The sequence below is a fragment of the Coregonus lavaretus genome (genome assembly GCF_964263955.1).
Source record: "Coregonus lavaretus genome assembly, chromosome: 12".
Classification (NCBI taxonomy): Eukaryota; Metazoa; Chordata; class Actinopteri; order Salmoniformes; family Salmonidae; genus Coregonus; species Coregonus lavaretus.
In genome coordinates, this window is record NC_139999.1 from 52,003,135 (window position 1) to 52,020,635 (window position 17,501).

At 41.4% G+C, this 17,501-nt stretch overlaps 1 protein-coding gene across 1 annotated transcript; it reads right to left on the minus strand.

Moving 5' to 3' along the window:
* Positions 1 to 378: 378 nt before the first annotated feature.
* serinc3 (serine incorporator 3) lies at positions 379 to 17,243 on the minus strand. Its single transcript, XM_084173277.1, has 10 exons — positions 16,993 to 17,243; positions 15,141 to 15,302; positions 14,392 to 14,585; positions 11,098 to 11,177; positions 10,635 to 10,772; positions 8,528 to 8,697; positions 3,823 to 3,913; positions 3,203 to 3,404; positions 2,575 to 2,832; positions 379 to 1,494 (listed from the first exon to the last, which is right to left on the minus strand). Exons 1-10 carry the CDS (start codon positions 17,029 to 17,031, stop codon positions 1,356 to 1,358), a joined length of 1,473 nt encoding a protein of 490 aa, XP_084029403.1. The 5' UTR covers positions 17,032 to 17,243; the 3' UTR covers positions 379 to 1,355.
* Between the last annotated feature and the right edge of the window lie 258 nt (positions 17,244 to 17,501).

Consider the following 17,501-nt stretch of genomic DNA (forward strand, 5'->3'; position numbering starts at 1 on the left):
AGTGTTGCGCTATAAACCATCATGCTCCAATCAAGGCCATCAACATATTTCAATATCTTTGTATTTGTGGTCATAACTGAGCTTGAGGACATCATTCTAATTGTGGTATGTGTATATGACATAATGTCTGTCAATTTGGAACTGAACCATTGGCCTAAATGCAAAGCGTAAATTACAAAAACATAAGTAGATGGCTTGTATAGGCCTACATTTATTTTTTTAAATTACGATGTGTTTTTGTTGTAGATCCTGTACATGTATTTCAAAATATGCTTAAGTTCCTTCAGTAAGCATGGCTTCAGCCTATTGATTCAGTCAATGACATTCATACATTCAATCTCCAAGACACAAACTTAATAAAGCTGACACAAATATTTGGCAGAAGCATAAATAATTTAAGTAGATTGTGGATCGCTTTCAAAAAAACATATTTTTCAACAAACATTGATTGCTACACTTATTTCGTGTTGATTTCAATTCAACGATTCAAAAAACACAAACATTTACAGATACGTAAGGCATTGGAAGGCATAGCAGCTTACTACAATATCAAATCATGTAAGGATAAACCTATTCAAACTGAATTACTACTGAACAGTGTTGGCTACGATTAAATAAGCATCTGTAATACTGAAAACTTTGAGGGTATAAGTGCAAACAAAACAGTTACCGAACATCATGTCACCAAATGTCATACTAAGCGACTTCTTCAAACACAAAGATAAATATAACAGTAAAGGGAATAAATGCTTTTGAAAATAACAATTCAACTCAGATATCAAGCAATAATTGTGACATAGTCGATAGATGTGATTATAGGTGCTAAATATTTGTGGGCTAAATATAACATTGTTTAAAAAATATTTTTTTATTCTCCTCTTACCACTTACGGTCCTTGGAGAGGGTCAGGAATGGTCAGAATTGTAGTTTGAGTCTATTCTTAAGCCTACATTTCCCATAATGCAGGAATATAACATCCATAGACATATATTGACTCATGAGATAAATTATATATTTTTTTAATGAAAGATGTTCCTTTGACATGAAGGTCAACTATCCCTGTGTTTGGTCCCAAATTGCACAAAATGTCAAATGTACCAACACAAGGCTAGAGCTTTAACACCAGGTTCATGTGTGAATCTATCTCTTCTAATAGATCTAAAATGCTAACTACAGAGATATTTTTATGAAAAACCATCAACATCTAATACACAAAAACACAGTCCATTTTGACTGAAAATCACGTGATATGTAGGCAATAAGGTCAATGTTTATGTAAAACGTAAAAAACTAAGCAAAATCAGGAATCAAGATAAGAAAAGTGAAAGATGAATACTGCGTTAGCGGAAACCTTTTCAGCTAAAGTCCCGGTTGATGAGTATCATGGGGGCGACCAGGGTCCAGACATAGAGGGTGAGACACACCCAACTGGAGCTGATCTTCACCCAAACCGCCGGCCACTTGCTGGTCATGGCATTGTATTCTGCATCAGGACTATATAGGAAAAAAATTAGATTTCTATATTAATATCTGAACAATTGTTATGGTGTGAATCTGTAAGAGAAATATCCATGGTAGAAGTATTGCGTTGCAGCATTGCTGTGTTGCTTTGCAGTCGCTTCCATGTTAGAGAGCTAGAGCTGCCTCTTGTTGCGTGAGAGAGTTGAAATATAAATGTTGAACTATAAAAGACACATTTGATATGTTATTTCCTCTTTAGTGACAGAATGTTGTGGTTCCCGTTGACATACATAATATCAACAATGGGAGTACAAAAGAAGATGTCAACTTCACCTCAATCAAAATGTGCATGACCAAACTTGACACCATGGCTGTGTCTGAAAATGTTACTAACTGTCAAATCCTTGCTTCCTCAATTACTTTCAAAGCTCATTGGAGGAGTATGACCGAGTCAGGAACCTTGGATCCTCTCCAAGGTCTGTCAAGAATAAATCCTCAAGGGGAATCAAGGAAACAAGGACGAAGGAAGCAAGGGCTTGACAGCTAGTAACGTTTTCAGACATACCACTCCATGACGTTGGTCATCTGTGTAGTTTGGCCATACTGACCTATACATGTCCGGTCTAAAAGGACATCTGTGTAGTTTGGTCACTAATCTGGTGTTCGTTGCCCCACAGAAAAAAAAAAATATATATATTTTTTATATTACATTTGTTGTTGTGCAATTAATGGTATTTCCTCTTTAGTGACAGAACGTTGTGGTTCCTCTCCATTTTTGACATACATAATATCAACAATGGGAGTACAGAAGAGGAAGTCAACTTCACCTCAATCAAAATATGCATGACCAAAATTGACACCATGGCTGTGTCTGAAAATGTTACTAACTGTCAAATCCTTGCTTCCTCTGACCTTATTTCCTCAATTACTTTCAAAGCTCATTGGAGGATGCGTGAGGGAGGGACCTTGGATCCTCTCCAAGGTCTGTCAAGAACAAATCCTCAAGGGGAATTAAGGAAACAAGGACGAAGGAAGCAAGGGCTTGACAGCTAGTAACGTAGCACTTCATGACGTAGTTTGTGTAGTTAATCTGTGTAGTTTGGCCTTACTGACCTATACCAGTTGGTGAGAGTCATCATGATGTAGAGCGAAGCCAGGAAGAGCATGAAGTGGAAGAAGGAATAGCTGTACTGGACCGTGTCCCTCTCGTTGTCCTCCAAACGCCTGGGTCCCTTCCTCCCCGTCCCCGTCCCCGTCCCCGTCCCTCCCACCTCCTCGTCCGGTGTGCCCGCGTTACTCTCCTCCAGGATCACCGTGTCATTGGAGGTCATGGTCAACTTGTTCACCTGGCTGGTGTTGGACGAGCGGATGCTACAAGGAAGTGAGCATTTATAAGCATTTTAAGAATTACAATTCATAAGTAATTATAACATTTATAATAACTTCTAAAGCATTTATAAGCATTTGTATATATTTATAAGCATGTATAATTATTCAATAAAGTTATAATGAAGTATAACCACAGGTATTAGATTAACAAGTCACAATCATGGGTTGCATTGATATAGCGCTTTTCAGAATGCTCAAACGGCAAACTGATATTCATATTCCAAGAACGGGGGCGTCACCAGTCACCAAATCCACTGATACTGTGTAGCAACAACAAATTGACATTACTTCTATTTCCCAAACCACTATGTGCTATAGCAGTACCAAGGTCTGCCTTGCTGACCAATCATACCTGGAGTAGAGGATGCAGAGGACGAAGATGGACAATCCCACGATGCTCTGGGCGTCCCACCACTGCAGATAGGGAGAGGACAGGATGGGCTCCTCGGTGCCGACGATCACCACGGCCGTCTGGTTCTCAATCTCCAGAGGGGCCAACGTGGGCACCAATGTCTGCTGGAAGATACTCAGCAGGCTGGGGTTGCATGTCCGGTCTAAGGGGGGTCCGGGGGTGGTTTCCCCACGGGGATTTTTGTTTTTAGATTTGAGAGATATTGTTTATTCTTATTTCTTTCATTTATATTTGAATATTAATAATTATCATCATATCATTCCTTTTTTAGGAGGGGGTGGTGACTTTTGAGTGTAACTCGAGCTGAACAAATACATTTGCAATTAGCGTGGAGAATGGCGATGTGTTTGCAATTTATGGGCAAATGTTTCAAAGGATGTTAGTCTGACTGAGAAGCTATTTGATTGTTCCCAATAATTATTCATATGATTGCATTTAAACGGTTAGATATATGAACAATGAACTGTGAATTCATTAGGTATTAATGAATAATGAACATAGATGACCAAGTCAGGGAGGCAGTGCTGTTGGGCAGCAGCTTGTATAACAGTGGCTCTCACCAGGCTCGTTGGTCATGGCAGACCAGGTCAGATACATGGTGTACATGGTCATGATGGAGGACTGGAGTAGACCAGATCGGGGCTGGGATTCCTAAAAAAACATTAAACAAAGTAACTGTGATTTACAAAGGGAAACCAAACATAATGGAAATGCCGTCTGAGTAGGCATCAGTGGGGGGTTTCTCCAGGTGGGAAAGGGAGGATGGACCTCCGTACATTTTTTAAAAACAACAATACATATCCTTGTAATAAATATTTAAAAATAATAGTGTTTAAGTCATCAGCTGCCACTGGCAGACGTGTGTTCTAATTAGGGCCCAGATTTGTTCTTGACCACATTACATTTTAAGATGTACTTTAAGCTGTACTAGGCCCACTGTGATATTCACAGCCATTTTTGATAACTTAAAATTAGGCTGCAGCTGCGCCTTGCATCACAAAGTTGGTCACAACTCAGAATCAACTGAATGTGAGTTGAAACTTAGTTTAGGCATGTCTCTCCACTAATGCACACTGACTCTTGCAAATGGGTGACAGGTAGCATAGTGGTTGGAGCGTTGGGCCAGTAACCAAAAGGTTGCTAGATCTAATCCCTGAGCCGACAAGGTGAAACATCTGTTGATATTCCTTTGAGCAAGGCACTTAAGCCTAATTGCTCCAGGGTTGCTGTTGATAATAGCAGATCCTGGTTGTGACTCCACTCTCTGACGGTGTCTCAGGGAGAGTTGGGATATGCAAAAAACACATTTCTAATACACCCTTGTACAAATATAAGCACACATTAAATTAGTGTGCATTCTTTGTGTCAATGGTTTGCCTTTTGTTTATCAATTCCGATTAAATATATACTCAGTATTGAAGTTACCGTTTATCCCCGCATTTCCCCAGTAATCTAGGATGTTTGGTTACGGTGACTTCTGTTAACTCATTGAATATAATATTACATTCATTTACCATTCTCATTCTCGTAGTGGAGAGCTCAACAACTGCGCGAAACACTTGTGATAAAGAAGCGTAGGTTTATTTAATTGTCAATTTCTTAATTATCTTTGTTTGGAGCACATCTGGTTTCTCTGTTTTGTCTAATGGTGTGTGAGCGCGTGCGCTTAAGCGTGCATAGATGTAACTGGCCTGCGTGCAAGGATAGGTGTGGCTTATGGTATTTACAGTGCCTTTAGAAAGTATTCATACCCCTTGACTTATTCCACATTTTGTTGTGTTACAGCCTGAATTCAAAATGGATAACATTTATTATTTTTCTTACCCATCTACACACAACACCCCATAATGACAAAGTGAAAACATGTTTTTGCAAAGTTATTGAAATAGAAATACAGAAATATATAATTTACATAAGTATTCACAACCCTGAGTCAATACATGTTAGAATCACCTTTGGGAGTGATTACAGATGTGAGTCTTTCTGGGTAAGTCTCTAAGAGCTATGCACACCTGGATTGAACAATATTTGCCCATTATTCTTTTCAAAATTCTTCAAGCTCTGTCAAATTGGTTGTTGATCAGTGCTAGACAACAATTTTCAAGTATTGCCATAGATTTTCAAACAGATTTACAGTACCAGTCAAAAGTTTGGACACACCTACTCATTCCAGGGTTTTTCTTTATTTTTACTATTTTCTATATTGTAGAGTAATAGTGAAGACATCAAAACTATTAAATAACACATATGGAATCATGCAGTAACCAAATAAGTGTTAAACAAATCAAAATATATTTTATATTTGAGATTCGTCAAATAGCCACCCTTTGCCTTGATGACAGCTTTGCACACTCTTGGCATTCTCTCAACCAGTTTCACCTGGAAGGCTTTTCCAACAGTCTTGAAGGAGTTCCCACATATGCTGAGCACTTGTTGGCTGCTTTTCCTTCACTCTGCGGTCCGACTCATCCCAAACCATCTCAATTGGGTTGAGGTCGGGGGATTGTGGAGGCCAGGTCATCTGATGCAGCACTCCATCACTTTCCTTCTTGGTAAAATAGCCCTTACACAGCCTGGAGGTGTGTTGGGTCATTGTCCTGTTGAAAAACAAATGATAGTCCCACTAAGCCCAAACCAGATGGGATGGCGTATCGCTGCAGAATGATGTGGTAGCCATGCTGGTTAAGTGTGCCTTGAATTCTAAATAAATCACAGACAGTGTCACCAGCAAAGCACCCCCACACCATAACACCTCCTCCTCCATGCTTTACGGTGGGAAATACACATGCAGAGATCATCTGTTCACCCACACGCGTCTCACAAAGCCACGGCGGTTGGAACCAAAAATCTCCAATTTGGACTCCAGACCAAAGGACACATTTCCACCGGTCTAATGTCCATTGCTCGTGTTTCTTGGCCCAAGCAAGTCTCTTCTTCTTATTGGTGTCCTTTAGTAGTGGTTTATTTGCAGCAATTCGACCATGAAGGACTGATTCACACAGTCCCCTCTGAACAGTTGATGTTGAGATGTGTCTGTGACTTGAACACTGTGAAGCATTTATTTGGGCTGCAATTTCTGAGGCTGTTAACTCTAATGAACTTATCCTCTGCAGCAGACGTAACTCTGGGCCTTCCATTCCTGAGAGCCAGTTTCATCATAGCGCTTGATGGTTTTTGCGACTGCACTTGAAGAAACCTTCAAAGTTCTTGAAATGTTCCATATTGACTGACATTCATGTCTTAAAGTAATGATGGACTGTTGTTTCTCTTTGCTTATTTGAGCTGTTCTTGCCATAATATGGACTTGGTCTTTTACCAAATAGGCCTATCTTCTGTATACCCCACTACCTTGTCACACAACTGATTGGCTCAAACGCATTAAGAAATTCCACAAATTAACTTTTAAGAAGGCACTCCTGTTAATTGAAATGCATTCCAGGTGACTACCTCATGAAGCTGGTTGAGAGAATGCCAAGAGTGTGCAAAGATGTCATCAAGGCAAAGGGTGGCTATTTGAAGAATCTCATAAATAAGATATATTTTGATTTGTTGAACACTTTTTTGGTTACTACATGATTTCATATGTGTTATTTAATAGTTTTGATGTCTTCACTATTATTCTACAATGTAAAAAATAGTAAAAATAAAGAAAAACCCTTGAATGAGTAGGTGTGTCCACACTTTTGACTGGTAGTGTAAGTCAAAACTGTAACTTGGCCACAAAGGAACATTCACTGTCTTCTTGGTAAGCAACTCCAGTGTAGATTTGGCCTTGTGTTTTAGGTTATTTTACTGCTGAAAGGTGAATTAATCTCCCAGTGTCTGGTGGAAAGGTTTTCCTCTAGGATTTTGCCTGTGCTTAGCTCCATTCCGTTTATTTCTATCCTGAAAAACTCCCCAGTCCTTAACGACTGCAAGCATACCCATAACATGATGCAGCCACCACTATGCTTGAAAATATAGAGAGTGGTACTCAGTAATGTGTTGTATTGGATTTGCCTCAAACATACTGTAACACTTTGTATTCAGGACAAAAAAGTTAATTGCTTTTGCTAAATTTTTTAAAGTATTACTTTAGCACCTTGTTGCAAACAGGATGCACGTTTTGGAATATTTGTATTCTGTACAGGCTTCCTTCTTTTAGGTTGGTATTGTGGAGTAACTACAATGTTGTTTATTTATATGTTGTTGATCCATCCTCAGTATTCTCCTATCATAGCCATTAAACTCTGTAACTGTTTTAAAGTCACCATTGGCCTCATAGTGAATTCCCTCAGCGGTTTCCTTCCTCTCCGGCAACTGAGTTAGGAAGGTACGCCTGTGTCTTTGTAGTGACTGGGTGTATTGATATACCGTCCAAAGTGTAATTAATATCTTCCCCATGTTCAAAGGGATATCCCATTCAACGTTAGCTTTTTTTCTTCCAGTAGGTGCCCTTCTTTGCGAGGCATTGGAAAACCTCCCTGTGGTTGAATCTGTGTTTGAAATTCACTGCTCGACTGAGGGACCTTACAGATAATTATTTGTGTGGAGTACAGGGATGAGGTAGTCATTCAAAAATCATGCTAAACACTATTTTTGAACAAAGAGTCCATGCAACTTATTATGCGACTTGTTAAGCACATTTTTACTCTTGAACTTATTTAGGCTTGCCATAACAAAGGGTTGAATACTTATTGACTCAAGACATTTCAGCTTTTCATTTTAAATTAATTTGTAAAAATTTAGAAAAACATAATTCCACTTTGACATTATGGGGTATTGTGTGTAGGCCAGTGACAAAAAATCTCAATTTAATACATTTTAAATTCACGCTGTAACACAACAAAATGTGGAAAAAGTCAAGGGGTGTGAATACTTTCTGAAGGCACTGTAAGTGCCCGTTTGGGTATGTTCTGGTCAGTTCTGTTTGACGATTCGTTTGGGGAGGCTGCAACTGAGTCTAGTAGACCCTACCTGTGTCTTTATGCTTAGGACAGGTTATGCCTGATTGAATTCTGACATTTTGAAGTCAGACGTTTGTAAATATATCAACTTGTGAATTGATCACCATCATCACCAGCGCTGTCAAAAATAAATCCAACACTAATTTCCAACTCTACCTCCTGCTAATTATTTTGTCCTTGCGACTGCTACAAGGTCCCTATTTTACACTCTCTAATAGTCCTATCTGTTCTATACAGTAACTTTGGAGCAATTTCATCAAATGAAATGATGAATATGAACGTTGAACCAGCATTGAATGAGCGTTGAACGAGGGCTCACCTGTACTCTGGGCAGGACAGACACAACAGAGGCTACGGCACAGAGGAGCAAGTTGAAGCTGATGAAGAACTTGTTTAGTACACAGCCCTCTGACTGCGTGTAGAACAGGTACATCAGGATGACGGCGATGAAGGCCATGACGTAGTTGAGTCCAGTTACAGCGAGCAAGGCTAGACACAAGAGGATACACTGAATCAGAATCAAGTTGCATTGTTATTATGAAGCAGAACGGATTCTGTCTAAGAGCACTATTGACACCTGAACTTACTGTATGTTACGGTTAACCATTTATTTAGCTGGTATCTCTCCCTCCCATCCCGGAGGACCTGAGCCCTAGGACCATGCCTCAGGATGTGATGAGGTGTGAATGACGGAGTCAGGCGCAGGAGGTAAAACACCGAAATCCAGAGTTTATTCATTGTACATGAATAAAGCGCAGCAAGCGTCAAAACGAAACTAGCACAAGGGAAACATCCACCTTGGCTACATACAAGGAAAGAGTAGCTCAACCGAGCTACTCACTCTCACAATGAACAATCACTCACAAAGGACAAGGGGGCAGAGGGAACACTTATACACAGACTAATGAGGGAATGAGTGTGATTGACAAGATAAGACAAGACAAATGGAGTGATGATAAATATAGCAGTAGTGGCTTGCAAGCCGGTGACGACGAACGCCGAAACCTGCCCGAGCAAGGAGGAGGGGCAGCCTCGGCTGAATTCGTGACACAGGACTACCTGGCCTGATGACTCCTGGCTGTCCCCAGTCCACCTGGTCGTGCTGCTGCTCCAGTTTCCACTCTTCTGCCTGCGGCTATGGAACCCTGACCTGTTCACCGGACGTGCTACCTTGTCCCAGACCTGCTGTTTTCAACTCTCTCTCTCTGTCTACCGCACCTGCTATTTCAACCTCTAAATGCCCGGCTACGAAAAGCCAAGTGACATTTACTCCTGATGTACTGACCTGTTGCAACCTCTACAACCACTGTGATTATTATTTGACCCTGCTGGTCATCTATGAACGTTTGAACATCTTGGAGAAAAATCTGCCCTTAATGGCCATGTACTGTTATAATCTCCACCCGGCACAGCCACCCCTCAGAGTCTGGTTCCTCTCTAGGTTTCTGCCTTTCTAGGGAGTTTTTCCTATCCACCGTGCTTCTACATCTGCATTGCTTGCTGTTTGGGGTTTAAGGCTGGGTTTCTGTATAGCACTTTGTGACATCTGCTGATGTAAAAAGGGCTTTATAAATAAAAAATGTGATTGATTGATTTGATACAGTAATTACTATTTTGGATTCATTCAAATAATTACTGTTATGTGCTATTTGGTACCAGGTAGTTACCAATTGTGTTGAATTGATATCACATACTAAAAAAAAAAGAAACGGGTGAATATTTGCTAAAACGTCAAATTAAACCTCCCATCAGCATTTCTAATCAGCAAAACATCAATAATTTGGCCAATCATAAAGACTGTTTGAGTGTGTGTTTATGTTCTTTTCACCCCCTCTTTCATTTTATTGTTTTATTGCTAACTAAGTGTGTTGCGATTGTAAGTGGATGATTTTTTGTATTATACTTTTTTATTTACCCCCTTTTTTCACCCCAATTTCGATCTTGTCTCATCGCTGCAACTGCCCAACAGGCTCGGGAGGCGAAGGTTGAGTCATGCGTCCTCCGAAACATGACCCGACAAACCACGCTTCTTAACACCCGCCCGCTTAACCCGGAAGCCAGCCGCACCAATGTGTCGGAAGAAACACTGTTCACCTGACGACCCAGGTCAGCCTGCAGGCGCCCGGCCCGCCACAAGGAGTCGCTAGAGCGCGATGAGCCAAGTAAGCCCCCCCCCCCCCCCCCCCCCCCCCCGGCCAAACCCTCCCCTTTCCTGGACGACGCTGGGCCAATTGTGCGCCGCCCTATGGGACTCCCGTTCACAGCTGGTTGTGATACAGCCCGGGAACGAACCAGGGTCTGTAGTGACGCCTCTAGCACTGCGATGCAGTGCCTTAGACCGCTGTGCCACTCGGGAGCCCCTGTAAGCGGATTTTAAATAAAGTTTGATTGGATTTGATTTCCAGCAAAGTGCCAGAAAGACTCACCTGCGTACCAGCCCCTGGAGTTCCCTCTCTCCATGTTGTCCACCCAGGATTCATTCCAGGAGTGGGCAAAGTCCACCAGCAGAACCAACTGGATCAGGATGAAGCAGAACGCCCCACAGGTACCCACCACGAACCACACTGCACACACACACACACACACACACACACACACACACACACACACACACACACACACACACAGAGAAAGAGACCATCATCATATTACACTTATCCACAAGCAGTTCCTAAAAATATTACTGTTACTTATTACATGATTATCATTGTGTATATCAATAATTAATAGTGTTAATATTACAATACATTTTAATATCAAAGTATATCATGTATGCTGATTGTGCATGGTATGCATGGTCAAGGGCTGCATTGATAAATCATAATAATATACAAATATCAATCACATCTTAAACTATGACAGAAAGGATTTCAATTGTGTCAATCTTACTGCGAGTAAAAGGCCCTTCAGGAATGTAAAAGGCACCGACTGTCACCGCAACCATGGCAGCCATCTTAAAGAACCAAAACCTGGGGGGGGGAGAAAAGTAATTTGTCAACTAGTAAATATACATGAATAGGCTGCTACTGAAAACTCTAGTTCAGTTATTCTCCTCCTCAGCATTGTGGCCTGAAGCACGTTAGCTCAGTGACCCGTTGTGTATGAGATTATTTCACTAATATTGCCCTTGGTTGCGGCAGTGCGTGTAGCAGTGTGATAATCATATGACTGAAAGAAAGTTGTCAGCAAACAACAGTGTCTTATCAGCACCTCATTATGAGAATTGTTAAGTTACAAGCAGTGTTATTTTGAGGTAGCACTTTACAATCGTACCCGTATACGGGTTGAAAATTGCAGATAAACGCCTTAATTGGAACACAGTGGCTGTACAGTAACATGCTATACATGACGTCAGAGCTCTGGCTCTGTGCTTCACAGTGCTGTATGGGTTTTGACTGACAGCCATTCTGAACTTGAGCACCTCACGCGACAAGAAGTTGCCCCCATCCATTTTTTGTTGTCTGTAAATGCTGGGAAATGCTGTAAATTAAGAGGACTCAATGTATTTTCAAAGATGAGACGTTGAGGATTCTAATAAATACCGCTTGATGTCATACAAGTAAGCCAAACAGCCGTGACTCCAAACGTGCACTTCACATTTCCATATCATAAGCTCATCTCATATACAGTGTCAACGTTTATGATCACTATGTTTGATGTACAGTAACAAGATGACATGGTGTCATACATACCCTTGGTTGTTCTGAACAGAATGAGCCTGTTTGTCTATTGTGAAGAAAATATGCCTCGGCACAAGCACCTGAATGCACTCATGATTCCTTTCTATGGGCACCATCTGTTACCCTGAATTACATTGTGAAAGCCCAACACTGTAATATCGTATTTTATAACTTTGCTACTCATGTTGGCAATAGAACAGGCTTTCAGATTATGCCCACCTGACCCAGATTGCGATTTATAATGGACCGTTTTTGGATTGTGTAAACAACATCAATAATTGTGTGAGAGTGGTGATGCAGGGTTGTGTTACAAATACAAGTGTGCTTGCTCTAGTTCCTCAACGGCAGAGGTAGGAGAGCAACAACAACAAAAAAACGTATAGTTGAAGATTCTTCGAGTCATAAAAGTGCATTGAAATTACTTAGGAACTGTGCACACTTTGGAGAGGTGTGTGGCCACTTGGAGACACCAGTTAGTCCTCTCACTCAAACCCTTGTAATGTTTTTTGTCTTATGTTGCACCTACAGTGAGGGAAAAATGTATTTGATCCCTTGCTGATTGTGTACGTTTGCCCACTGACAAAGACATGATCAGTCTATAATTTTAATGGTAGGTTTATTTGAACAGTGAGAGACAGAATAACAACAAAAAGATCCAGAAAAACGCATGTCAAAAATGTTATGAATTGATTTGCATTTTAAACGAGGGAAATAAGTATTTGACCCCTCTGCAAAACATGACTTAGTTTGTTGTTTGCACACATCTCAGGAGGGATTTTGGCCCACTCCTCTTTGCAGATCTTCTCCAAGTCATTAAGGTTTCGAGGCTGACGTTCGGCAACTCGAACCTTCAGCTCCCTCCACAGATTTTCATTGGGATTAAGGTCTGGAGACTGGCTAGGCCACTCCAGGACCTTAATGTGCTTCTTCTTGAGCCACTCCTTTGTTGCCTTGGCCATGTGTTTTGGGTCATTGTCATGCTGGAATACCCATCCACGACCCATTTTCAATGCCCTGGCTGAGGGAAGGAGGTTCTCACCCAAGATTTGACGGTACATGGCCCTGTCCATCGTCCCTTTGATGCGGTGAAGTTGTCCTGTTCCATTAGCAGAAAAATACCCTCAAAGCATAATGTTTCCACCTCCATGTTTGATGATGGGGATGGTGTTCTTGGGGTCATAGGCAGCATTCCTCCTCCTCCAAACACGGCGAGTTGAGTTGATGCCAAAGAGCTAAATTTTTGTCATCTGACCACAACACTTTCACCCAGTTCTCCTCTGAATCATTCAGATGTTCATTGGCAAAGTTCAGACAGGCATGTATATGTGCTTCTTGAGCAGGGGGACCTTGCGGGCGCTGCAGGATTTCAGTCCTTCACAGCGTAGTGTGTTACCAATTGTTTTCTTGGTGACTATGGTCCCAGCTTCCTTGAGATCATTGACAAGATCCTCCCGTGTAGTTCTGGGCTGATTCCTCACCGTTCTCATGGTCATTGCAACTCCACGAGGTGAGATCTTGCATGGAGCCCCACGCCGAGGGAGATTGACAGTTCTTTTGTGTTTCTTCCATTTGCGAATAATCGCACCAACTGTTGTCACCTTCTCACCAAGCTGCTTGGCGATGGTCTTGTAGCCCAATCCAGCCTTGTGTAGGTCTACAATCTTGTCCCTGACATGCTTCGAGAGCTCTTTGGTCTTGGCCATGGTGGAGAGTTTGGAATCTGATTGATTGATTGCTTCTGTGGACAGGTGTCTTTTATACAGGTAACAAGCTGAGATTAGGAGCACTCCCTTTAAGAGTGTGCTCCTAATCTCAGCTCGTTACCTGTATAAAAGACACCTGGGAGCCAGAAATCTTTCTGATTGAGAGGGGGTGAAATACTTATTTCCCTCATTTAAAATGCAAATCAATTTATAACATTTTTGACATGCGTTTTTCTGGATTTTGTTGTTGTTATTCTGTCTCTCGCTGTTCAAATAAACTTACCATTAAAATGATAGACTGATCATTTCTTTGTCAGTGGGCAAATGCAAAATCAGCAGGGGATCAAATACTTTTTTCCCCTCACTGTACCCAACATTTTCCAGGAATATTCTTATCATGTTACTGAATGTATCCAGAGTATTTTCAGATTTGAAATGTGGTGAAAAGTACAGTAAATGTAAAATTAACATAAAATCAACAGTGTAATGTTTGGATTCAGTCTTGGTGAACTGCTGTGTTCTCACCTTTTGTCTAATAATTTTACCATAACTCAAAACTGTTCCCTTTCAGTTGCTACCATGGTTATGCATATGCTTTCCATATTTCTTCTGTAAGAAACATTTCAATTTAGCCATTTCCATATAGACCAATTCCCACAAGTGTAAAGGGTTAATAATAAAGGGATTTCACCGAAATACAGACTTTGAAGTCAAAGTTGGCATTTAAGTTTTATTACATGTAGTAGCATGTAGGCCCTTTTACTTTTTTTGAGGGGTGCGTTGTGTGATGGGGTGGTTACCCGTTGTGGATGGCGGCGCGCGGGTCTCGGCTGTTCTTCACGTTGATCATGATCAGAGCGAACGCCAGGAAACACATGCTCATCCCGAAGCACACCCGGTACACGGCTTTGTAGCCCACTAAGATCGTACAGTTGATGTTTCCATTGATGCCTGGGATAGAGGAGCCTGCTCTGTCTTCACAGAACCCAGGAATCTACAGGCACAGACGGACATAGGCACAAACCATTCAGGTCAGTCTTATCTACTGTCCATACCAGCATTACCATAGTCTGGCTGTGCGATTCTGCATTCAATAACGTAACATTTTTGCTTTGGTACTGTAAATCAACAACAAGTTGGCTACTATCATTACTGTACCACAAAAGTCAAATTTTCACAATTCATCAGTAACCAACCATAGTCATTCAACATTCCCATTTGGAATGAATATATGTCAATGTTTCAATTTAGGCCGAGTTGCAATGTAAATGCAACCTTAACATACAGTAAGGTTGCATTGGAAGTTGCAACTCTGTGTGTAGGCCCCCACCGTGCTATACTATGTGTGACTTGACTCTTTCCACCAATAGCCTCCCCGTGTATTCAAGCATTATTAAAGTAACAAATGATCATTCACCATGTACAAACATCTACTATGACACAGCATGATTCATCGTCTCCATAAGCCCTCCACACAAAGACACACACGCACACGCGCGCACTTCCTGTCTCCCTCAGATGGATTGAATTGATTTGACCCGTCTCCTACCTTTTTTAGCTGCTCGTCCACTCCTGGTGACAGCATGATGCAGGCTATAATGGTCCCTAGCAACAGGATGAAGGCGTAGATGACTCGCGTCACCGTGGAGTTCTTGCTCTGGGGACAACATCTGCACATCAAGCACGTCGCACTGCTACACAGACACGGCACCTAGACGGAAAGAGACAAGGGAAAACCATTGCCAAATGTTCCTGTGAGGTTGTAGATAGAGGGGGAAATCATTGTCAAACGTTCCCCTAACGTTGTAGGTCAGCTAGGGACAAGCCAGAGTGAGTGCAGACACTCAAGTGGACTGATTAACCTTAGTCGTGGCACTTCAAGCTCTAGTACTGCAGCAATGTGGTAGTAGGCCTGAACCTAATCCAAACGCAATCAAAACAAGTCGACAACTGTCTTTTGGACTGTGGGGGTAAAATCAAGTGTACTTAGGAGAAGTTGAGATATTGCTGTTACTTACTTATTCAACCAAGACAGAGAAACAATAAATATGTCTAACCCACCGCAACTGTGATACAACAGTGTGACAGTATCGCCATAGCCTAACCATTACAAAGGGATTACGGCGTTGTACCTTTAAGACACCTGACTCTGAGGAGCCATAGATAGCCTACCAGCTTGTAAACAACGTAATACCCCAGGCAGACAGACACAAGGTCAGTTTAGCCATGGGAAGCCAGAATATGTGCAAGCCAGCGAGACAAATCTTTTACACATGACTGATGAGGCCATCCTGTGGTTAACATAAACCTGACCTGCTTTAGCTGGGTCAATGTGGAGAAGAACCAAGAATCACAAGTTGACTGTCTAATAGCCAGACAATTCAAATGGAGGTTGGAAGACATTGGATTAGACTTGTTGTTGTATGCGTTTGTCTCAATCTCAACACTACCCCTCAGCAAAAGCCTAAATTCGTATGTCTAGCTGCATGTACTTGAGTAGCTACTGAACGTCCTGGCCTACTAATGTTTTTGAAACTATTCATGGAAACGTTGTGTGGTGGTTGTGTATTTGGTGGCTCAGCCTACACTTATTAGCTGGGCCTGAGACAAAGTACGACTGTATAACTTATCTCTGAGCTGCGCCCAATGCAGGACCAATGCCCCTTTGTCCTCTTGTTGTTACATCATGACATATTTTGCTCTAGTCTCTAGTCTAGGCTATAATATGACAATAACACTGTATGAGATGACCAAAAGATGCATTTCTTACATGTAGACTATTATATGTACGTTATTACATCTAGGTTATATTGCTCCACATACATATTATGGCAACGGTTTAAGCATGCCATGGCCTTTGTTTTTGGACTAGGACAAGGCAGCAAGCACTGTTAATCCAATTAATCATGAGTAGAGCAGATGACTACTAGTAGTATGATTAACCCTTTAGGATTTACAGTAGTCCCATACTATGTGTGTATTGTCGGCTACTTGGGGGAGGCAAATAGTTTTTATTTCCCTTTTCCCTATGAAAATGTATATTCTATTCTATAATGTAAACAAATATTGCGACCTGAAATTTGTGGAGACCAGGGCAAGCCAGAGCAAAAGCAGAGGCAAATCAAAACCTTGTTTTCACACAAGCAGATACATAACCAAGTCCTAGTCAATCACATAGGCTACCACCATCCGAGTCCGTTTGTTAATGTAATTCGTTTCAAGATGAGTGACAGGCTCCTGCGCCTCCTCATGATTCTGACCTGTTGCTTACGTGACATAATCCTGACAACCTTGTATAAACTCAGTTGAAGATTGGGATACTAAACCATTCTTTATGTTTGTCACATATGTCAACCTGGTTTTTGTGCACAGTTCGTGATATCATATGAGAAGAAACGTACCCAGCTTGCGACAGAAAAGGCGGCCAAGACAGCTCCCATAATATTCCAGTTTCGGCACAGGAGTGAACACAATCTATAGCGGTTTTCTTCCAGGAACGGCACCCGTTACTTTTCTGTCCCTCCAGGTTGAACTCTCAATGTAGATACAATTAGAGCACCAACTTTTGAAAATGATAAATATTTTAATTAAACGATTTTGTTGTAGTGTCGTACAAGCGAGCCCTACTTTTCCAACTCCAGCAATCTTCTACGCTTTCTTGGTTAGTGCAATCCGGGATACTTGGGCAGTGTTGCCGACTCCTCAGTAAGGAAAGTAGCTATTGGCTGTCCTAAAAGTCGGTAGAAGTCGCTAAATGACGCCATCGTCTAATTAGCATAATTGGCCATGTACATGTAATTGTGATGGATGCTGTAGGAGAGAGGAATAACGTCTTGGGAGAGACAAACTGTGAGTAAAAAACACCCTAAATAAGTTTAGAACTACAAATGAACTTTCTTCTGTCGAGTCT